At 35.1% G+C, this 25,555-nt stretch overlaps 1 protein-coding gene across 1 annotated transcript in view; it reads right to left on the bottom strand.

Moving 5' to 3' along the window:
- BCHE (butyrylcholinesterase) overlaps positions 1–25,555 on the bottom strand; it is an 85,623-nt gene that overhangs the window by 31,355 nt on the left and 28,713 nt on the right. Inside the window, exon 3 of the mRNA XM_080821972.1 lies at positions 247–413. Within this exon, the coding sequence (XP_080678098.1) occupies positions 247–413 (167 nt within the window). The remainder of the gene's footprint in view (positions 1–246; positions 414–25,555) is intronic.

The raw sequence follows: 25,555 nt of genomic DNA on the forward strand, positions 1-25,555 counted from the left end.
ACTACTAGGTTTTATGTTCCTCTAGGGGAAAATCTCTACCTTAGTTTTCTTTATTTTACTACTAAAGTGCTGGCCATATAGTAAGCCCTTAAATAGATCTAAACTTGCTAGAAGAAAGTTGTGAAAGAATCAAGTAGTTGTAAATTCACAGATTAACACCATCACTGTCCCTTGGATACTCTACCTTTTCTCCCTTTTACATAATCAACAACCAATTATTTGACCAAATACTAAAAAAACACACACCTGTCATTTCCAAGACTTTGGGAAAATATAGTGTCCAGAATCGGCATTGTTGAGCACGTAGTTTAGTGTATACCCTTGGTGACTCTGTATTCAAGGTTAAATATTTCTGGTCAGTGTTTTTGAAGGCAGGCCATCTTGTGCTACTGTTCTGGGTTCCATCGGGATTTCTAAAAAATTAAAGAAAGATATTATAGTTCTACTGAAATCATTGTTAGAGAGAAAGAATATTGTTCTCAAAAACCAACAACAGCTTTAAAAAAGTCAGAAAATAATGTGGATTTGTTTTGATGATGTCAAGTAAAAATGAACTGGGTGGAATGTTTTTAGCAACTTGAAGCACTAAATTAAAAGTGTAAGACTTAAAAATTTAAAGAATAACTTTTACATGCATTTCTGCTTAACAAACAGGGAGAAAAAAATATTTTCTATTTCAAGAATGCTAATGTTTTCTTTACACTTAAACATGCTTGAAGGGGCAGTGTTCCTTTTGTCTCCTTTTCTTCCTTCCTTTACCTCAGACCCAATCTTCTCTACTAATATCTTGCATCCATGTCATTCTATTTGCCCTTGTCATTACTGCCCGAGTTTGTGACTGATTACGTGTCCTACAATAGAAAACTCCCTTCAGTCTCACTTTTAAGTTGATCTTACATTCTTATAGATCTGCTCACTGATGAAAAATGCTTCAATAATTCCCCAATGGGTTCAAATAAACTTAACACACATGATGCCACTCATATTTTCAAGCTTACTCTCAGATAGTCTTTGCAAGAGTCAACCAACAGGAATTAGGGACAGTTACTTAGAAATTCCCTCCTCTATTTCACTCCCTCGACTTTGCCCCAGCTATCAAGCTTGGGATTCCTTCATTTCCCAAGGGCATGGGCTAGGTCAATTCAGATTCTCTTTCTCATATTCTCTTTTTGTGCTGATATTCCCCATATCTTTTATTGTGGTTTTTACATCAAAAACACTTGATTCTATTTTTTTAGAAATGTGTAGTTTGGGGTTTGTTTACACCTCTGTAGCACTCAATAATATGGTGTTACCTAGGTCACACCAGCACAAACTCAAAGAGTAAACCTTTTGCAAGTGGCTCCAAGTAGTTAATCATTGGCAATTCTACTGATTTACCTTTAATATATTTTTATGTTATGATTATGAGTTAAACACTGCTCTAGGATCTGGAAATACAAATAAACATGGGAAACATAGTTTTCCCCCTTAAAATTTACAAGGAAGAACATTCATGAAAACAAAGAACCAATATATGGTAGCCTAAAGCAAACATAAACAAAGGGACACAAATTGTCAGAAGAGGGAATAATCACTAAGTTTGAAAAGAAATTACCTGAAGGAAAGAGCTTTAAGCTGAAGTAAGGAGAGTAAATGAGGAACTGAACGAGAAAGAAGAAAGAGACGGGAAAGCTAGAGAAAGGGAAGAGAATTACATTGTTCCAATTAATGAGTGCTCATCTTAGGTCAAAACAAAATGAAAAAACAAGTTTTCTTGGAATATAGGATAGAGGAGATCCTGTTAGAGTTACAGCTTTAGGATATTAGTGTTATCACATTAAGATCTGACAGCCTAGGAAAATGGTGTAGACTCTAACTGTAGGCTTTTACATACTTGAGGGATTTTTGACTAAATGGCTGATTTTGAACATAACATTTTAGAAATACTGACCTGGAGGTTATCCAGAATAACCAAGAAACTTAAAAAGTAGTTACATGTACTTCTATCATAAACAGAAGACTAAAGTTATAAGGATAAGTAATTAATTCCTCTCTCTCTTAGATTCATTCTACCTTAAGTAAAATCACGTAAGAAAAACTCCAGTTGAACTTTTCTAAAAGTTCAGCACACAAATTCCTTCTTTATTCAAATATCTTTGTAGATTGGTAACAGATAGAAAGTTGGTAGTAGTGACAGCAGATATAAGATTTCTTTTGGCCACAAGCCTGTAAACCCAGTGGGTTTGGAAGGAGATGGGTTTGGAAGGAGAAATAGGCATTTATTGAGCACAGTTATCTAGAACAAATTTTGCCACCAAGAACTTGTATCATATAAGAACCACAAATTTATATTTCATCATAGAAGCAGACGTGAATGCAGGAGCTTTGGAGATAAATAGCTTCTTGATGGACTAGTTGATTTTATGTAGGAATTAGATGATTAAAAAAGAATTATTAATAACCAAGTTATTCAAGCTAAACCAATATCATAAGAGGATTGAAACCTCCTGCTTTAGGGTATTATTTGAGAGAGGTCATGAAGAAAATTTCTCCAGATCACAGATGGCACACTTGTCTAGGTGAATTATGTAGTCTTTTCCCTTTCTTTTAGAAACTAACAAGTACAGCTGCTGGAGGCTGGATATTAAACCAGGAGAACCATTGGTCTGATTCGGTACAGCGATTCTTATGTTCCTAAATTGCCCACTTTCCTTCTAATTCCACTCTAATTAACTTATGGCACCATTTTAACTGCTCATTCTTTTCTGGCTTCTGCAAATGGTGTCTTGAACAAAGCTGACTCGTACTTGAGTTCAAGAGCAAACCACTACTGGCACTGCCCCTGTTCATTTGACAAACTTTGTTCTATGAAATATCTCATGACATTCCAAAATGCAATTCAGAGATAGTAAAATTCCTTTGCCTATGGATGCAGATATCGTTTTCAAAAAGTGATTGAAATAGTTATTGAAGTGATGGAACATTTTACTGTGTAATTTGAAGAAATCTTCAAAGACTTTAAAACTTAACAAGAGATATAATTCTCTTTCTATCTGTATCAATTAAAGACTGTGAAATACAACACATTTTCCAGATACACAATTCTGAAACACTATATAATTTTAATCTCAAAATTATAAGGTATATTTAAACATCTTGGCTCTGTTATTTATCAAAAGTATTTCCTGTTCTAGTCACAAAATAAAGAGTTTGAAGCAGTAATACCTAAAATTTTCCATGAAACAGAAAAATCTCTGCTCTATTTTTACTATGAGATTTTTGTTCTACTTTGTGGTATACAAAAGTGGTCTAAAGATCATCCATTATACTCTTCTTCTTATGTAAGTTTGAAAAGTTTTGACATAGCTTATTTAACCAAAAGGCAGAGTATTTTCCTAACATCTCTATTTCAGGAAATTACTTGCTTGTCATTGATATTTGAGCATAGAATTGATATCTTATTTTATGAACAGATTTATAAAAAAGACATTAATTGACTCAGGATGCCTTATATTAAGTAGTATACATTCAGCTCCATGCGTCAAGTTTTCTCGGGATTATAAACCCCAGGATTCCCATCAATCCTAACATAGGAATAAGATTTTTTTGATGGGAATTCAGAGACAGTGATGTCTAAGAAGGTATACAATGATTTTAAGTGAATATATTTCAGTGTACCTTACAATCTAATAAAATAAAGCCATAATTTGTAGTTGTACATTGAAAGGCCAGATGAAATATTCTACCATCCTGAGAGGGCTAAAGGAATACAGATTATATTGGATAATTTCTTTCTTTTTTTTTTTTAAGATTTTATTTATTTACTTGACAGACAGAGATCACAAGTAGGCAGAGAGGCAGGCAGAGAGAGGAGGGGAAGCAGTCTCCCCGCTGAGCAGAGAGCCCGATGCGGGGCTTGATCCCAGGATCCTGGGATCATGACTCCAGCTGAAAGCAGAGCCTTTAACACACTGAGCCACCCAGGCGCCCTGGATAATTTCTTAAATATACAAATATTCATAGATTCCTATTCTATTTCAGGTCACACTTAAATAAAATTATATTTTAATTTAAGGAATAGAGGGGCTGTAAGAGAATCTGAATTTGTCAAAACAAAATTCGTCTATTCATTCAACAGATATTAATTGAGTGCATACTATGTCAGGCTTATTTAAGTCACAGAAAATCATCAAAGATAAAAATAGAAATTCTTGCCTGTTGCAGTTTTCTTTCTTTGAAGAAGATAGACAATAAATAAGACAAATAAGGAAAATACATAATATGTTAGTAAGAGTTGCTAGAGATGGGACAGTGGTTAAGGAGTGTGTAATCATGAATTTCATTGGCCTTTGCCCATAAATCTTTGGAATTTTGCACTGTACCTAGTTGCTTATGCTAACAAGATGACTCATGGTGGGCACCTGATGGCTTTTACTAAAGGTATGATTCAGGGTGAGCCTGCTCACACTGATAATCTCAGGGAAGGAATAGCCATACCAGAAAGACCAACCATGCGATTCGAAGGGTGGGACTTTGAGTCAGGTGATATCAACATGACCTCCTGGAAGGGGAGGAGGCTGAAGATTGAGTTTAATCACAATGGCTAATAAATTAACTGATTATGCCTATGTAATAAAACTACAATAACACTCTGGACCTCAAGCTCAGGTGAGCTTCCCTAGGCTAGCAATACTCCATTTGCACATTGTCACAATTAATGCCCTGAAGGTAATGCATCTCTGAGGTTACAGAAGCTTTACCTTTGGAATCCTGTGAGTACCAGATCTTGTTTATGTATCTCTTCTTTGGATGGGTTCTTTTTTTTTTTTTTTTTTTTTTAAGATTTTATTTATTTAATTTTGTGAGAGAGACTGAGAGAAAGAGAGAGAGAGAGAGCACAAGTGTGGGGAGGGCATTAGGGAGAAACAATTTCCCTGATGAGGAAGGAGCCTGATGTGGGACTCAATCCCAGGACCCTGGGATCACGACTTGAACCAAAGGCAGATGTTTAACCAACTGAGCTACTCAGGTGCCCAGACAGGTTCTTTTTTTCCTTTTTAAATTTTATTTTTTCAGTGTTCCAAGATTCATTGTTTATGCACCACGCCAGGTACTTCCTCGTTAATACCCACCACCAGGCTCACCCATCCCCCCCACTCCCTCCCCTCCAAAACCCTCAGTTTGTTTCTGAGTCCACAGTCTCTCATGGTTCTAATATATCCTTTTATTATATAAGAATTCCAATTGTATTTATAGAACCCTCCTGAGTTCTGTGAATCATTCTAGGGCATGATTAAATCTGAGAAAGTCCTTAGAGATCTCAAAATTTGTAGCCAGCTAGTCTGAAGTGAGGTGGCCCTGGTAACATTGAATCTGCAACTGGTATTAGAAATCTTGAACCAACTTCAGGGAACCTGGGTGGCTCAGTCAGTTCAGCATCCAACTCTTGGTTTTGGCTCAGGTCATGATCTCGGGGTTCTGAGATCAAGCTCCACATTCAGCTCCACACTCAGTGTGGAGTCTGCTTGTCTCTCTTCCTCTACTCTTCCTCCTGCTCTCTCTCTTTCCCACTTTCTGTCTCTCTCATGAATAAATAAAATCTTAAAAAAAAAAAAAAAAAAAAAAGGAATCTTGAGCCAACTTTGAAGTCTGAAAGCCTGAGCCCTTAACCTTGATTTTGGTTACCTCTGGGTAGGGAAACTCTGCAATATTTGAATGGAAAACAAACAAACAAACAAGAAACTTTTAAGTGGAGACTTGAAGGAAGAGAGCAATGAGCTAAACAGTGTTTTGGAGGAAGAGCATTTGAACAGAAGGAATAGACAGCAAAGGCTACAGGACAGATGAGCATCTGGAGTTTTCTATGAAAAGTGAGTGAGAGAGTGTGGCTAGAGTGGAGCTAGCCAGGGAGGGGATAGTCTGAGGCAAGGTTGGAGCGGTAAGAGATGCCACATTATTTAGTGACCTGTAGATCACTGTAAGATTTTTATGTCTACTCTCAGTAAGAGAAGAAGTAATTGGAGGGTTTGCACAAAGAAAGGATAAGATCTCACTTAATATTTTTCAAAAGATCATCTGGCTGGAATTCTGGGAATAGTCTACAGATACTATGGGAATAATTTAGGTGAGAGATGATGGTTGTTTGAACCAGGGAGGAAGTAGTAGAAATTGAAAGAAATGGTCAGATCTTGAATGTATTTTGAAGGTAGGCAGTGCCCTAGCAATTAGTCAATGGAGTAAAAATAGAGAGAAGGCAAGGATGACACTAAGGATTCTGGCCTGAGAAATTGGAAGGATGAATGGAGTTGCCATTACTGAGATAGAAACTGCTGCAAGAGCATGTTTGAAGTAAAATATTGAGAATTCAGTTCTTCACATATGAAATTGGAGATCCAAATACAGATTGGAAGTAGACAGTTGGAATTTAGTAGTTAACCATTATTTTCCTGAGGGAATCTCTGCCTTCCAAATGGATTCATAAGCTTTCTAATGCAGTATTCCACAGGAACACCAAAATTGTGACTCAGTTTCCAAATTTCAATACAGAAATGACATTTAAAAATACACACATTGCAATAAATTAATTCATAGGATACACAGCACCTGTACCTTCCCAGATTGTAGCTCTTTGTTCTATGTTCATCCTACCATCTCTTCAGACAGGTCTGCCTTGATGACTCCATTAAAATAGCCAGTCCTGATTTCCTCATATTTACATTTTTTTTAAGTTTTCATTTAAATTCCAATTAGTTAAAAATACAGGGTAATATTAATTTCAAGGATACAATATAGTGATTCAACACTTGCATTCATCACCTGGTGCTCATCAGAGCAAGTGCGTTCCTTAATCCCCATCATCTATTTCACCCATCCCCCACCCACCTTACCTCTGGAAGCCAGCAGTTTGTTCTCTAGAGTTAAGAGTCTATTTCTTGGTTTGCTACCCTCTCTCTCTCTTTTCCCCCCTTTGTTTATAAGTTTGTTTCTTAAATTCCACATATGAATGAAATCATGTGGTATTTGCTTTGCTCTGTCTGACTTATTTTACATAGCATAATAATTTCTAGCTCCATCCATGTTGCTGTCAATGGCGAGATTTAATTATTTTTTATGGCTGAGTAATATTAAAAATTGACTTTAACTGTAAATTTTTCTCTTTCCTCATTACTGAGTGCTATGACTTGAAGGATTGTGTGCTCCCCAATAAGGTGATGGTATTAGGAGCCAGAAACTTTGGGAGACACTTCAGCCATAAGGGCAGGCCCTCATGAATGAGATTGGAGCCTTTATCAAAGAGGATTTAGAGAGATCCTTTGTCCCTTCTAGCATGTGAAGACACAGTGAGAAGGAGCTATCAATTAGGAAGAGGGTCCACACCAGAAGTTGATCATACTATAGTCCACAGAATTGTGAGCAATGAATTTCTGTTGTTTATAAAGTACCACATCTGTAGTATTTTGTTATAGCAGCCAGAACGGACTAAGAGCATAAGCTCCATGCAAACCATTATCTGGTTGCTTTGTTTACAACCTGAAATTGTGCCTGACTCATAGTATTTAGGCAAGAAATATGAATAGAAAAATAAAAAACATTACAAATGATAGTTCAAGTTATCTAATTTTCCTTTAACTATAGTAAATATTCACATTTAAAAACTACCACCACATGGAGAATTATATTTCAAAGATGACCTTTTCTCCAATTTTGGTAAAATTAGTATTTGGAGCCAAATAATATGAAATTCCTCTTCAAATACATTTTAATAAAGCTGTAAGAGACTGTGGGATAGTTTTAACCTGTGCCTTACATGTAAATTATTTTTCACCATAATAGTTTAACATTTAAATAAAATAACAGATAAGATAGCATAAACTTGTGCTTAGAAGATTGACATTTAAAAAGGGAGATGTGCAGATTTACTATTCCTCTTCAAATAAATTTTAATAAAGCTGTAAGAGACTGTGGGATAGTTTTAACCTGTGCCTTACATGTAAATTATTTTTCACCATAATAGTTTAACATTTAAATAAAATAACAGATAAGATAGCATGAACTTGTGCTTAGAAGATTGACATTTAAAAAGGGAGATGTGCAGATTTACTATTCTTAGAAGAAAATTAGAAACCAATTGAGCAAAATTGAGCAAAAAATAAAAAGGAGATACTTATTTTGTATCATGATTAGTAGGGATAACAGCAGTGAAAATTTCACAAGTTGCTTCTATTATTTTGATATATTTATATAAAGAAGAGACAAAGCAATTTTCATATAGTAAACAAATTTTCTCTATATTTAAATGTGATGATGAACATGAATTCATAATATAACCTATCTCAGAAAAATATGAAGACACAGGTAAAGTAGTGATGCTAGTAAATAGCAAAGAATAAATAAAATACTGTTTCTCTCAAGATCATAGTCACTGCTTCATTTTGTATACAGGAAACTCCTTAGGATAAACATAGACATCAAATATATTTTGAAGTACTTTTGGATTCCCTCTAGAGGAATTTTCTGTGACAAATATATTTATAAATTTGACCAAGTACCACCGTTGGTTTCATTTAATTAAGTGCATAAAATCTGTTCAATCTTTAAAACCTACCCAAAGATAGCTTTCTTAAATTAAATTAATTAATTATACATTTATTCTTAATTATATAACCAATGAAATGGCGACTGAATTCAAAAAAGCAACTTAGTTATTAATTCATGAATGCATTCCCAAAAATGCAATCATACTGGCTCTATTTTAACCTATAAGACTATATCCTAGGTTGATTGATTAGTTTTATAAAATGGGAAGAAATCAGAGAGACACTGGATTCCGGGAAACAAACTGAAGTTTACGGGGCAGGGGGGTGGAGGGGAGTGAGGTAACTGGGTGATGGGTATTATGGAGGGCACATGTTGTGGTGAGCACTGGGTGTTATATGCAACTAATGAATTGTTGAACAATACATCAAAAACTAATGATGTACAATATGCTGGTTAACTGAACATAATAAAAAAATAAACAAAAGAAAAATATCTATAGTAAAATGCCATAAATACTACAGTAGAAAAAAAAACTTATACTGAAGTTTATGGTTTCCTAGAAGCTTCTAAGATGAATCTTTAAAGACAAATGGAATCATTTAAATAATTTTCCTTTGCAGATATAGACGCATAAATACACAATCATGCTTATTTCTGTGTATCTGAATCTCAACATTGTGAGTGTGTGTGTGTGTGTGTGTGTGTGTATTCTGCAACTTGAATATTAGGGGTACCAAAACAATTGAACAAATATCACTCACATACAAATTAATTTATATCATCCTATTGAAACTCACTATAAAAGTGCCAAATTGTATATGTAATAACTACATTTTGAGCTTTAGAGCAAATCACATATTACTCACTTTTGCATATTCAGCATCTATCATAAGCCTGCACAGAAAGTATATGCTCAATAAATGCTTGCTAAAATAACTAAATGAACAGTCTTCAGAATTTTGGAAATGCTTTGGATTAATTCAGTATCAGTTATAGAATACTAATTTTCACAGTGTTAGAAGAGAGGAATTAACTTTATTCTCCTGTGTTAAGATGACAAAAAGTCTTGTAAATAATACTCTTCTCAGATTGAAAACTTGAAAACTTGTTGATTCTTCAAGTGCTTAATGTAATAATGCATTTGATGTCAAAGTCCTACATCAGCTGAGGGGGAGTTACAACATGCATGAGTTTCTCCTAAGCCTTGTTCACAGACTGAAATTCAACTCTTTTCCAAGGGCCATTCAGCCCCTCATCTAGCCTCACTATAGTTTTTTAGAAAGGTTTTTATGATTGTATTGTTTTCCCTCTGTAGGCAATAAGGGCAAAAATATTAGTTATTAAAGCAATATGCAGTGTATAATAATGTAGTTGTGCATAGAGAGTTTTTTAAAGAGGATTATTTGCAATTTAAATTATATTTAATGCAAATATCTAAATCTAGTTCACTTTTGTTATTTGCTTCCTTCCATCTCCTGACATTTCCATTGTAAACCATGGAGATGAGAGAAGTAATTATTGAAGAACAATTCCCTAGATTCATTGGTTTAAGTTTCTTCCTTACTTCAACAGGTTTGTTTTTCTAGGCAGGAATCTGGGTACCCAGAGGGGTACTGTATTAGTACACCACAGAAGTTGTTGGTAATTCAGAAATGCTCTGACAATGACTTCTTGCATCTCAATCTGTTGCGTGGGTAGAGTCCATGGTCAAGTTGGTTATTAAATTTTTATTATTTCATGATTCCTAAGTAGTGGATTGGGATATATTCTCAACCTCACAGAGAAACAGGAGTACAGACCTTTATGAGAGAAAGAGAGACCAGAAGAAGGGGAAGAGACAGGAAGGGAAGGGAAGAAAGGAGAATCTTAAAGGAAATATGTAAACTGTAGGATCCTGCGACCCAATCTACTCAAAAGGCAAAAACATATCAATGGGCTAAACCTCCAATGGAAGAAAAAAGGGATAAAGATTTATTTTCACTCAGCATTAATAAAAAGGAACAGATTACATTTCGGTTAAATAAATATCATTAGGGAAATGAGGTATGCTTAGTTGCAGGTCATCTTCTAACTTTGAGAATAATTAGCAACTGTTGTAACTGAAGGTATGCAGAAGATGGCCTGAGGTTTCAGCACTGGCAATAAGCAAAGACCAATTATGACCTAATACAGCTAGATATGTGCTATGAAAGTGGATGCCCGGCCAATAGGAAAGAAACATCCAGTCTAAAGCATGATCCTAAAAAGTCAAGCTGCTGAATATTGCATGTAAAGGGAGACTTCTTCAGTGCTCCCTGGTGTCAGGAACCTTGTCTAAACTTTTTTTTTTTTTTTTTTTTAATAGCCCCTAACGAAGAAGCCGGCACTGGTTATCAGTGCTGTTGGAATCAATCATATTTAAGAAAAAAGAGCAGGAGGACATAAAAAATGCCTCAAACATGTCTCAAACTCAAACATGTTTCTCCTTTTAATCCAAAATCCTCCACATTTTAACATTTCCTGAAGTGTAGTACTCTTTTCCTAAATTTATAACTAGGAAGAAGATACCCACTTTAAAACACATCTGCTTTGTAAGAACTTTTACATTTCAATTAGTATTTCAAAGTGGCTATTGGACTTAACCCACTCTCTTCAATACTTCACTGAAATAGTTGGATAGAGTCATGCAAATGAATTGGTTCCCAATGCCCAGTTGCCATTTATTGGGTTGCGCTGCTCATCTTCAGTTTTCATCAGCTGAAAGGGCAAAAGGTTGCTAAACAGAAGATCTCTAAGATCTTCACTATCCCATCTAAGTATGGTGTGATGGATGGACAAAGATTTCATGGGCTGGAAGGTTATTCTTTTTTTTGTCCTCTGCATTGTTTGGACAGAAGGAATTGCTTAATTACCTGGAGAGTTAAAGAGGAATACCAGGTAATGTTTAGCTTCCTCCAGCTCTCCAGCTGGAGGAACTGGGCTGAATCTTAGACTGAATTATTTGTTTACTTAGCATTTTTTAAAGTTTTTATTTAAATTCCAGTTAGTTAAGATACAGGTAATATTCATATCAGTTGTACAATACGGTGATTCAACACTTGCCTACATCACCTGGTGCTCATAACAGCAAGTGTTCTCCTTAATCTGCATCACCTGTTTACCCATCCCCCAGCCCTCTTCCCCTCTAATAGCCATCAGTTTGTTCTCTATGATTAGGAGTCTGTTTCTTGGTTTACCTCCCTCTCTCTTTTTTTTCCCTTTTGTTTCTTAAATTCCATATATGAGTGAAATCATATGTTATTTGTCTTTCTCTGTCTGCCTTATTCCTTAGCATAATAATTTCTAGCTCCACTCATGTTGTTGCAAATGACAAGAGGTCATTATTTCTTTATGGCTGAGTAATATTCCATTATATGGATACACTGCCTCTCCTTTATCTATTCATTGGTCGGTGGACATTTGGCCTCTTTCCATAATTTGGCTGCTGTTGATCATGCTGCTATAAACATCAGGGTGCATGTGCCCCTTTGAATCACTATTTTTATAACCTTTGGGTAAATACCTACTAGTGGAATTGCTGGGTCATAGGGTAGTTCTCTTTTTAATTTTTTGAGGAACCTCTATACTGTTTTCTGGAGTAGCTGCTCCAGTTTGCATTTCCACCAACAGCATACAATGATTCCCTTTTCTCCGCATACTCACCAACACCTGTTGTTTAGTGTGTTGTTGATTTTAGCCATTCCGACAGGAGTGAGGTGATATCTCATGGTGGTTTTGATTTGTATTTCCTTGATAATCATTGATATTGAATATCTTTTCACGTGTCTGTTAGGCATCTGTTCATGTCTTCTGCCCATTTTTAATTGGATTATTCATGTTTGGGTGTTGAGTTTTATAAGTTCCTTGTGTATTTTAGATAGTAACCCTTTATCAGATACAACATTTGCAAATATCTTCTCCCATTCCGTACATTGCCTTTTAGTTTTGTTGATTGTTTCCTCCACTGTGCAGAAGTTTAGAGAGAAGAAGAAATGTTTTTTTTCCTCCCTTCCTCCCCCCTTTCCTTCTTTTTATTCTTCTTTTCTCTTTTATTAGCTTGGCAAGTGCACCCAGATATCTTGCCTAATTTCCAAGGTCAAAATGAACTATATTTGTACCTATTTTTTGTTTTCTAGTGACACTAGGGCAACCACTATCATTTGGATAACTCACATGATTTCCCAGAGAGGCTGTAGTCCAAGGGTCTGTAGAAAGTTCAAAGGCACTTTCACATAATGGCACTAGAGCACTTATTTTAATAAAGGGCAGACTTAGCATTAATTATGGATAGAAAATAATCTCAAATTTGAAGCAAATTGGCTTCTCTTTTGAGTGTTCCAAGTTCTACCAGTTTGCTCTTCTTCATGTTGGTTTGCTCTAGTCTCTGCCATAAAGTTAATGGCAGCAATCCCACAGTTTCAGGAATAAGCCTAGGAAATGCCAAGAAAAAGTCCTGAAAAGTTAGTTTTGTAGTAGCATACATAAGTCTTAAAATAGCTTGATTTTAAGGGAACACTTAAACATTAGAAGGGACTTGGGAAATCAAATGCTCTAAGAAAATTATACAAAATCGTAATTATTGCAATTTTTTTTCCTTAATGGGTAGTTTGAGCATATCAAATAATTCTTCTTGAATTCAAAGTTATTTTCTTTATATCACTATTCACTAGAGGTCCCTATATTTGAGTAATCACCTCCATTAGACTGAAAAGCTCCATGAGAGCAGAGAACATGACTGTTCATTCCTGTAGCCTAATATAGTCAGTGCTCAGTAAAGCTACTTGGTAAAGATGTTACTTATCAGAACTTGCTTAAGTAAACCATTACATTGATTGTATTGGAACTTAGTGTAATTTTTGTACAGATATATAAATATAATTTTTTGATGTGCAAAGAAAGAAATTAGCTAATATGATGAATACATTGCAAAATAAAATTGAAAATAATCTATGTATATGTGATTTTAGTTACATATTTATGGAGCATTGTTTCTAGGAAAAATTAAAAGAAACAAATGTGCTATATTAAGGTACATGGACAGCGATTAATATTATTTTTGAAGAAAACTGTCAGTACAACAAATAATTTAACTATGTTTTATTGCAATATGCACATATACAGAGCTTCAAATGGTGCTTAATGAATTTTCCAAAGTAGGCACTCAAGCATATTGAATTTCTAATCATTAAAATTGTTATGTATACAAAATAATCTTATTTCATTTTAATGAAAGGTGAAAACCTTTGATCTAAATGATAGTAAATTTATCAGATATAAATGATAATTTATCAGAGATAACAGTAAATACCTGTTTGCCACCTACTATATAAAATATGATGTTATTTTTTAATAGTTTTCTGTTAATTATTTGACCAATAATTAGTAAATTCAAAATTATCCTATCCACTTTTTGCCATTATTTAAAACTTTCATGATGACCCATTCAGCCTTCAACTATTTCTCATTAATGTATTATATTTTATTATTTATTAGTGTAGAGTTGGACTGTGTTATAATCAATGATTTTCTATTTTTAATTTAACTGTTTTGGGGGTATTTTTTCTAACTTTTCTATTACTTAAATAATTTTTAATTTTTTACTCAAAGATAAATAAAGTTAAAGGTTTCTTGAAATACTGTTGTCTTATCTACTATGCAGTATTTCATTTTCTCTAAAATGAATAGAGCGCTTTCTATAATGGGATGTGCCTCACATTCTGGAGAAGGTCATTTTAACCCCTGACAACTCTACTACTAACTCTACTTGATAGAACATACCTGTATTTAGCCTCTACTAGAATTCCAGGCACTGGGGTTGTTTTTTACTCTTTCTCAAAGAGAAATATGTTTTTTCTTTTTTTAATACTAAGTTAAAAATGGTCTCTGAATGAATTTTACCCAAAGGTTCTCTGCTTTGTGCCCACATAGAATAATCTAAACTCTCTTTTATGACACTTTTTTGTTTTACTTGAAGCCACATACACTGACTCCCTCAACGAACACCTTTTTTATATGTCCTCCAGACTAAACACAACCTCTTCACTTGTGAGACAATAAGGTTATTCTTAATTGTAGATGTATCACATGATAGGATTTTACTGAATTTTTTAAATCCACAATAAAATATCAACCTAATTTTATTTTCAGGAAGCTGATTATTATTTATTTTGAATTTGTTTGCCAGTTTTTGCCAGGAACTCCTCTCTGGATAGTGGATATAGCATTGAGTAGGACTGAGAAGGTCTGTGATCACAAAGATCAGCGAATAGGACTAAGAAGTTCTGTGATCACAGAGATCCATTTTAATCTGTGGAGATAGACAATATATAAACAAAGCAATAGATATTAAAAATTCAGATAGTAATATTGTCTATGAAGAAAGACAAGGAATACAACCAAACATCTTTGAAAAAAGCATGTACTAATTCAGAAGTGGCTATTTATTGAGTCATAGAAAAGAGTTTGAGGTGAGCTGAAGGATATTGAAAGCAAACCTTACTTTGTGTATTGCTTCTTGGCTATAGTTTCCTGGTTTTTCCTTATGAAAGGAAATGTGAGAAGGATGAACCGAGTGGACTGTGCAGTTCTCATAGAAGCTAAATACAGCTCAGGCAATTCCTTCCAGACTTTTCCTTAGTGATGATGATGAATGTAATTTCTGAATGACTTGCAAATTGCAGCCAAGTCAGTCACAGGATTTTACTTCTTATATTCAAAGAAGATGTACCATAATAAAAGCTAAAAAGATAATTATTTTCTACTGACTAGTATGATTTAATAACTTGTGAATAAAAAGAAAGTGTTCCTTGGACACTTCTTCATGAATTTTATGCAAAAATATTTGAGGTAATGCTGAAGAATTAAAAATATTTTTTTCTATTAAATTGTATGTTGTTTTTTTGATAAGAGCTACAGAAATAATTATCTTGCTATAATCAAATTTATTTTTAACATTTTATGTCCATATATAAATATGAAATAAATATGTTGTAAAATATATAGAATTAATAAATATACATTTGAAATTAGAAATCCTAAAATGTCCTTAATCTGAGAGGTGGGATAAAAGTTTATTTTCTACATAGAAATAGTAGCTATATAAGGAAAATAAGGAGTATTCCTGACAACAATATATTTACCTCACAGTTTAAAGTTTTCTAAACTGCTATTTCAGGTACCATAATTTAGAAACAATTTTGGTATCAAGAAATGAGGCAGAAAAAGTGTTTATGAAAAATGTTATTGGCTATGTGACCTTGGGCAATTTGCCTAAACTCTCCAATCATCAATTTATTTGTAAAATAAGGATATTAATGCATTTTATATAGATTAGTTATAAAGAATGCACGAAATATCTATGCAGAATGCTTAGAGTCATACAAGGGTCTTGATAAAATATTTAATAAATGCAAGGGTGATGATGAAGTGGACACAGATAGCAACAGTGAAGATAACAGCACTGTTCTACAACAGCAAAACCATTCTGGCTGTTTCTTTTAGGCTTTCCACAATAGAATACCTATGACTGTACGACTCACTGGACAAGTATTCCCAACAAAGATGTGAGGTAGGTTTATTAGGGAAATAGAGACCCAGTGGAATGAATCACCGTGGAAACTATATGGTAAACATGAACTTCAGCATCAACTGTATCTTTCTCTAATGGCCATGTTCATGTTCTTTCTGATCCATTATAGTTAGCTGGAAGTTCAACAACAAAACAAGGTTATTTTTTGTTGAAGGGGGGAGAAAAACCAAGAAATCCATAGTTAGATTTTCAACTTTTAATGTGATTTATTTTTAATATTTTTAAAATTAAAAAGTAACGAAAATGAAATAGTGTTTCATCTTTCAAATGTTATCCATGACAGTGCTTTTTTTAAAAAAGATTTATTTATTTGAGAGGGACAGACAGTGAGAGCAAGCTTGGAGATGGGGAGGGGAATGGACAAAGACTCTCCAGCAAACTCTGCTAAGCATGGAGCCTGGCATGGTCTCAGTCTCAGGACCCTGAGATCATGACCTCATCCTAAATCAGGAGTTGGATGCTTAATTGACTGAGCCAGCTAGGCACCCCCCATGACATTGTTTTTAATTTAAATACATATTTTTTTTGCTATGTCTCTTTAGCTACTATCATCATTTTCTCTTATATTAACCTGCATTTTGTCTGTGTAACTTGAAAAAAAATATTTTAGGTGTGTTTGTTTCCTATGCTATAAAGCAGTGATTCTTAATGGGAAGAGAAATAAGAGGAGAAAACAGTAGTGATAAGGAGACACATCTATTTAGGGGTTGTTCAGATTTATTTGCAGAGCTTTTTAAAATTGCACATGCTCACTTAGAGATTTTGATCAAGGTGTATGTCCTCTTCCCTGTCTTTACAGTCATAGTCATTGTGATCCAATATTCCAGAGGCCAGTAAGACCTCGTTATTCAATTGTTTGCAATAAATTAAAAATCAAACTGCTATTTGGTTCTGGGCTTGCAAGGGATAATTTTGACTCAAATTTTCTTTCTGCATCTATCCACTCCCTTGACAAACATATCCATTCTCAGTTTTAACTATGCTGGTACATGATGAACTCACAAGTCTCCACATTCTTTCATCCACAACACCTTGCTGGGCTCTAGCCGGGAAATCCCTGCCACTGCATATACACCTACATTTATCATTCCGCTTTTCTTTCAGCATTATGAAACCACACCACATTTAACCTCCACAATGGCAACCTCTGTGTTCTTAGATTCAGTTAATGTCCCCAATGCATGCCCATTATCACATAACACCCCGAGGGGCCGCAAAATGTGTGGTTTGAAATCACAAGCTTCGAAACCGGAGTCTGCTTCTAAAAACGGCTTGAATTTGCATGATGTTATTCAACTTCTCAGAGCCTGTTTATCCATACATTTTTAATAAGTGATCTCAAGAGCACCACAAGGTTGGCTGAAGCATAGTAAGCAGAAAGCGAATCTTAATAGAGATGGCCATAGAACATGTCGCATAGGCCCTTTTAGATAATGATAAGAAATTTAGATTTTATTCTAGATAAAAGAAGAAATCACTAGAGAGCTATTATCTAGGCAGTGACACGATCTGGCTAACATTTTGAAAAGATAACTGCAACTATAAAGAAGGAGAATAAACTATAAAGAGACAACGGAGGAACCAGAGAGACTGGCTATTGTAGTAAACCAGAATAGGTATGTCGGTGGTAGAGAACAGGCTTGTATCTGAAACAGTGAGACCTAAAGTATATTAGGGTCTATTTTGAAGATTGAACCGATAAAATTCACTGATGTAGAATGAAGAAAGTAAAAAATTAAAGATAGGAAAGATTTACATTTTTGAACAACTTATACATGTCAGAGACATTTACAGAAAGCAAACACCAGGCAGAAAGTTAGAGGAAAAAATACAAGTGAGAGATGATGGTGGTCTGAGCCAAAGGCATAGCAGTGAAACAGTCAAGAGTCCTAAACTCCTTCCATTTATTTGTTCTATGCTGTAGTACAGATATTACATTCTTCAACTAAGCAGTTTAGTATGCCTCTCCCTCTCCCTGAAATGGACATATTCTTACTTAGCTAAAACAACACTGCCATACCTAATAAATTTAACAATAATTTCTTAGTATCACTGAATGCCCAGGCTCTATTTATGACTATTGTAGATTTAAAGATATGCAATGAGCATTAATCATTGTAAGCAACATATACTCTTCAAGAGAAGTCTGGCGTGATTATATTCTTAAAGGTCAAGTTGACAGAATTTACCAACAAACTGGATGTAGGGAAGGATAAAAAGGGAGACAGCAACACTGATACTGAAAGTTGGGGCTTAGGCAAAGGAAAGAATGGAGTTGTTCTTAATTGAGATGAGAAAGCCTGTGATATTACTAAATACCCAAACAGATACAGATATAAGGTCCAGGGGTTCGAGGGAGAGGTCTGGGCTGCAGATACAACTTTGGAAGAAGTCATTGGTATATTGGTGGTAGTTAAAGTGATGAAATTGGATAGGATCACCTATGGGATGAAAATATACGGAAAAGAGAACACGTCCAAGGACTAAGTTTGGGAATGCTACAACATGCATTGGTGAGAGGAGAAGAAACAACAAAGGGGACGAAAGTAGGTTTGGAAAGGTTAGACAAAACCTGGCCGTGGCTGGGTTCATAGAACCCAACTAGAGAAGATGCTTCCAGGAGGTGAGAATGTAGGAAGGTCAAACAATAGTGACAGGTTAAGCAAGAAGATTGAGAAATGATTATATAATTTGCTGACCATTATGAGACCAGCAATTTGAGGTGACTGGGGTAATGGAATAATTTAAATATACAATGAGAGAAGAAAAGTAGGCAATTGGTAGAGAAAACTCATTTAGAGAGTTTTGTTGTCAAAGAGAATAGGAAAATGAGAAAGTAGCTATTGAACAATGTGAAGTCTTTTTTTTTTAAGATGAGAGATATATATTAATAAAATAATGGGAATGATATATAGAGAAATAAATGATGAAAGAGAGAAGGAAAATAATCTTAAGAGCTAGTTCTTGCATTGTCGTGAGTGGATGGACTCTATAGAATCCCACTCACAGTAGGGATGGGAGACAGAATGTTAACTACAGAAGGAGGAAGGTAAGGTACATAGGCATGAATTCTGATAGGTTGATTGATTTGGTGAGCTGACCAGATCTCTCTGTGTGTGTGTGTGTGTGTGTGTGTGTGTGTGTAAAATGCAAGTTTATAACTGAAATTATGATGGGAAGCAGATTTTTTAAGCTTTGAAGAGTGAGAAAATATAAATATTCTCTAGAAAAGCTGGAGAAATAAATTGGCTAGTGACATTTAATACCAGGCAATATTAAAGATCTTGAGTTTAAATTCTTGAATTTATTAGCACAGTGTGTGTGTGTATGTGTGTGTGTTGACATTAAACTCTTTGGTTGCAATTGTATATTTAGACATAAATAATACTATGATTCCTGCAGGTGAGAAATATTGAGAAGACTCTAAGCATTGGATGGATTATTGTTATGAACACCGAAATATTTAAAGATGGTTATGTGAGTTATGGTAGTAAGAGGACAAGTGTGTTAGATGCTGGAAATCTCTAGTGAATGAGTAGGATTCACTGGGATTTAAGCAGATGATACAGCAAGAATGGGGAGTGGGTAGCAGAGTCTGACAGTGTTTCACAGAATTTGCTTCAGAGTTGAATTATTCTGAGGGAAGTGGGAGGAATGATGCTTTGGAAATGGTGATGAACACTCAGGTAGATATTTCTACAACATTGTGGTACATGAATACTGGAATAAAGACAGAAATCACCTGAATGGACTGAAGGTAAAATGGAATCTTCAGGATCAGTTAGATATCAGTTAATACCAAAGAATGAAGGAAGTGTTTAAAAACTGAAACTGCAATGAATTTTGTTGCCAGACTGGGAATCCCAGAAGAGACAGTAGGAGGGCTTTGGAAGCTTAGAAAGAGTAGAAATTTGATTAGCTCATATTTCAGTATAGCTTCTTAAAGACACACAAATACATTTCCAAAGGGATTTTAAACACAAGATTATTTCATAGTGGTATAAGATGTTTTATTACATATTTTGAATAATCAATTTACTGGTTACACACTCATATATCCATATCTATATCTATCTATATCTATATCTATATATATATATATATGTACATATATATATATGTGTATGGTAGAAGTAGAGACATTTATCTCTTCATGTGATTCTGGAAAATCTAAGATACAGCACAGATGAATGACACCAATGACCTAGATCATTAAATATAAAGGTAATTTTTTTGGTGCTTATTTTGCTGATTTTTACCTTTCTTTTTAAGAAATTTACTTCCACTGCCTTTAGAAACACCACAAATTTCTTATTTTTCTTTTTTTCCTTCTAATTTTCTAGCCACTCCTTCCTACTCTGAATTTTAGGTTCCTTTTCCTTTTCGTCCTTCCTAACATCAGTCATTGTTAAGCATTATAGGCCTGTTAGATTCTCATTGTACATAAAATATCTTAGTAATCACACCCAATTTGGTTGATTAAATTACTATTTATAACCAAGTACCTACCAACTTATTCCCTTGGGTGTTTCATAGGCACTAACCCAATGTATGAAGGACTGAAAACAATTTAATCCTGTCATCCACCTATACCTAACTCAGGAAGTGACCCTGGCTAGTCAAGTCAAAAAACTGGGTAACATTCACTGATTTCCCCTTCTTCTCTAATATCCTTTATATCTATCTCAGACTTACATCCACTGAACCTCTCGAATCCAGCATCTGGCTGATCTTTTCATTCTCAAGAGAACCCTTCTATTCTAGGCTTATTGTTGCTGCCCTGAACAATTAAAACCCATCTCCAAATCATATTCCCCATCACCTTTTTTGCTCACCTGTAGGCCATCCTTTTCCCTGTAGACAGGATGCTCTTACTAAAATGCTAATTTAATAGTATTATACCCAGACTTAAACAAAGAAGCAACAAAACAAAATGTTTCCACATGGCACCCTTCTGATATAATCCCAAACTAGTAGGGTTGACACATTTATGAACTGGTTTCGGCATGTTTCTCCAGACCCATGTCTTCCCACACCTGCTTGCTTTCTTATTTTCTCTTGTCCTCTCTATCGCCTTTGGGTCTTTGCAAATACTATTTCATCTTCCCAAAGGACTATTTCCTTGAGAAAGGTTTCCATAATACTCTAGGACTGACTCGAGGTTCTTCTAAGCTGTATTCCACAGAGGTCTATTTTTCATTCATGGTGTAGTCTTTTTCACTGTGCATGGTAAATTGCTATTTGCTCTCTCTTTTAGCAGTAAGTGGTACCTCCTGGATGGTAGGACTGCATTTTTTTCTACCATGTATTTCTACTGATTCCACTGCATTTAGCATGGTGCCTGACTTATAATTAGTGCTCAATAGTTTTTTTCAATGAATAAAATTATAAAATGTTATAGAGATGTGGGGTAAAGTTTAATATAAAAATCTTATTTTTTAAAAAAGATTTTATTTATTTATTTATTTATTTATTTATTTATTTATTCATTTGTCAGAGAGAAAGAGAGAGAGAAGGCACAAGCAGGCAGAGTGGCAGGCAGAGGCAGAGGGAGAAGCAGGCTCCTTACTGAGCAAGGGGCCAGATGCAGGACTCGATCCCAGGACTGTGGGATCATGACCTAAGCTGAAAGCAGCGGCTTAACCAACTGAGTCACCCAGGCATCCCTAAAATATTTGATTTTTTATAATCATAACTTTTTGTTCATAATATTGCATGAAGCAGAAAGGGACTAAACCAGATGCCCAAATAATGATATGATCATATCATAACGATAATGATTATGTAGTTTATTTTAATCTGCCTGAATAATAGCCAAAATGGACGAAATATTGTTCTGATTGTTTTAATGACCAACTGAGTTCTTTCCATGGCTATGTTGATTGAGTATGTAAAACAAAAAATTAGAGAAGAGCGTGACTAGAACACTGTAACCTTATAGAAACAACTATCATTTTACGTGGGCTATTAGGGGAGGTGGATGGATAACATTAAGCCCATATACTGCCCAGAGCAATCTATACTTTTAATGCCATTCCAATCAAAATTCCACCAGTATTTTTCAAAGAGCTGGAGCAAATAATACTAAAATTTGTATGGAATCAGAAGAGACCCCGAATTGCTAAGGAAATGTTGAAAAACAAAAATAAAACTGGTGGCATCACGTTACCTGATTTCAAGCTTTACTACAAAGCTGTGATCACCAAGACAGCATGGTACTGGCATAAAAACAGACACATGGACCAGTGGAACAGAGTAGAGAGCCCAGATATGGACCCTCAACTCTATGGTCAAATAATCTTTGACAAAACAGGAAAAAATATCCAGTGGAAAAAAGACAGTCTCTTCAATAAATGGTGCTGGGAAAACTGGACAGCTATATGTAGAAGAATGAAACTTGACCATTCTCTTACACCGTACACAAAGATAAACTCGAAATGGATAAAAGACCTCAATGTGAGACAGGAATCCATCAGAATCCTCGAGGAGAACATAGGGAGTAACCTCTTTGATATCAGCCACAGCAACTTCTTTCAAGATATGTCTCCAAAGGCGAAGGAAACAAAGGCAAAGATGAACTTCTGGGACTTCATCAAGATCAAAAGCTTCTGCACAGCAAAAGAAACAGTCAACAAAACAAAGAGGCAACCCACGGAATGGGAGAAGATATTTGCAAATGACAGTACAGATAAAAGGTTGATATCCAGGATCTATAAAGAACTCCTCAAACTCAACACACACAAAACAGATAATCATATTAAAAAATGGGCAGAAGATATGAACAGACACTTCTCCAATGAAGACATACAAATGGCTACCAGACACATGAAAAAATGTTCATCATCACTAGCCATCAGGGAGATTCAAATCAAAACCACATTGAGATACCACCTTACACCAGTTAGAATGGCCAAAATTAGCAAGACAGGAAACAACGTGTGTTGGAGAGGATGTGGAGAAAGGGGAACCCTCTTACACTGTTGGTGGGAATGCAAACTGGTGCAGCCACTTTGGAGAACAGTGTGGAGATTCCTCAGGAAATTAAAAATAGATCTTCCCTATGACCCTGCAATTGCACTGCTGGGTATTTACCCCAAAGATACAGATGTAGTGAAAAGAAGGGCCATCTGTACCCCAATGTTTATAGCAGCAATGGCCACGGTCGCCAATCTGTGGAAAGAACCAAGATGCCCTTCAACGGATGAATGGATAAGGAAGATGTGGTCCATATACACTATGGAGTATTATGCCTCCATCAGAAAGGACGAATACCCAACTTTTGTAGCAACATGGACAGGACTGGAAGAGATTATGCTGAGTGAAATAAGTCAAACAGAGAAAGTCAAGTATCATATGGTTTCACTTATTGGTGGAGCATAACAAATAATATAGAGGACAAGGGTAGATGGAGAGGAGAAGGGAGTTGAGGGAAATTGGAAGGGGAGGTGAACCATGAGAGACTATGGACTCTGAAAAACAACCTGAGGGTTTTGAAGGGGCGGGGGTGGGAGGGTGGGGGAACCAGGTGGTGGGTATTAGGGAGGGCACAGATTGCATGGAGCACTGGGTGTGGTGAAAAAACAATGAATACTGTTACGCTGAAAATAAATAAAAAATTAAAAAAAAAAAATAATAACTAAACCAATTTCTATGTGATTTCAAATAAAAAACTCTGAATTTTTTTTTCAACTTTTAGTTTTAGACCACATTGTTGCCAAATTTGAATATTCATGGCTCTCTTGTGCTGCACACTAACTACAACTTAAATGCAGGGCATTTTTCAAGTTTGTTGTTGTTGTTGTTGTTGTTGTTGTTATTGTTATAAAATAAGAACATAGGACGAATTAGTAGATTTTAAAGATTTTTTTGACATTCAAAATGCTTTAAAATGTTACTCCCCAATATCTGAAACTAATAATACACTATATGTTAATTAACTGAATTTAAATAAAATAAAATAATATAAAATAAATATCTTACTTCCCATTATTTATGTATCTATATAATCATACATGTATAACTTTTTAGACCCAATGCTCATATTTGGCATAAGTTTAACAAGGATACATAAGGCCAATATTTGTTAGGTATATTATAATCCAAGCACAGCATGATTTCATATTACAGTATCTCCAAAGTAAAGCACATAATATGTTAATATTAATACAAGTTCTCTAAGAAAAGTGACATCATTTTTATGATGATCAAACATAATAGTAAAAGTTGACTTTAAGCATGTCTAGTATAGCATGGCCCTTAGTCAAATTTCTCAAACTGTTAAGCTTTAAAAACAAAAAGTAGGGGTGTCTGGGTGGCTCAGTGGCTTAAGCATCTGCCTTTGGCTCACGTCATGATCCCAGGGTCCTGAGACCGAGCCTCACATCAGGCTCCCTGCTCAGTGCGGAGTTTGCTTCTCCTTCCGCCTGCTCTTGCTCTCTTGCTCTCTCTCTCCTTTCTCTCTCTCTCTCTCTCCCTTCCTCTCAAATAAATAAATAAAATCTTTAAAATAAAAAGTACCTACTTTTAGCTACTACGCTAAGTATTCTTTTATTATCATAATTTATTGAAAAATGTCCACATCTGGTATTTTAAAGAAGTCGGTAGAGTTTTATACATTCCTCGGATGGTACCTATATTTATGATTATCAATATTATTAAAAATTATTGTTCTTATTCATCCTTACTATAAGATAGGCATTGTATTAGGTGATTATGAAGGGACTCCTGGGTGGCTTAGTTGGTTAAGCAACTGCCTTCAGCTTAAGGTCATGATCCCAGGGTCCTGGGATCGAGCCCCATGTCGGGCCGCTTGCTCTGCAGGGAGCCTGCTTCTACCTCTCCCTCTGCCTGCTACTCTGCCTGCTTATGCTCTCTCTCTCTCCCTGTCAAATAAATAAATAAAATTTTTAAAAAATCTCTATATTCACATCAATTATAGAAATTGATATTTATTTTGGAGACAAAAATAGTAAGTTTCAGGCAGGCTATATTATTGCATACTGAATTTTTAAAAATAAATCCTTGATAATAACAGTTTAATTAATATGTCAATATAAGTTAAGGGTAATATTTTTCTGTTCAAGTTGTGATTTTCTAGCAGCTGATTCCAGTTCACAGAGCCAATGTTTACGGAAGTTTTCCATATTGTCCCTCTTGAGAAGACTATGCCCCCACTCAAAAATCTTAATATATTTAGTGCAGATTCCTAGTACTTACACTTCCTTCATTTGTGTGCTAATGTTGTATTTTGAAGGATTCCCCCTACACTTTATATAACTTTCTCGCTTTATAACATTTGTTTCCATTTTCTCCTTGGGTGTGTTATTTTGTTGTCAATTTTTCAGTCTCCAGGCTAGGCTGTGCAAGTGGGACAAATACCACTAAACACTGGGAGTAGAGGTGCATGGTGTCATCAGCTCTGCCGGGGTG

Source organism: Martes martes (genome assembly GCF_963455335.1).
Source record: "Martes martes genome assembly, chromosome: 1".
NCBI classification, from domain to species: Eukaryota; Metazoa; Chordata; class Mammalia; order Carnivora; family Mustelidae; genus Martes; species Martes martes.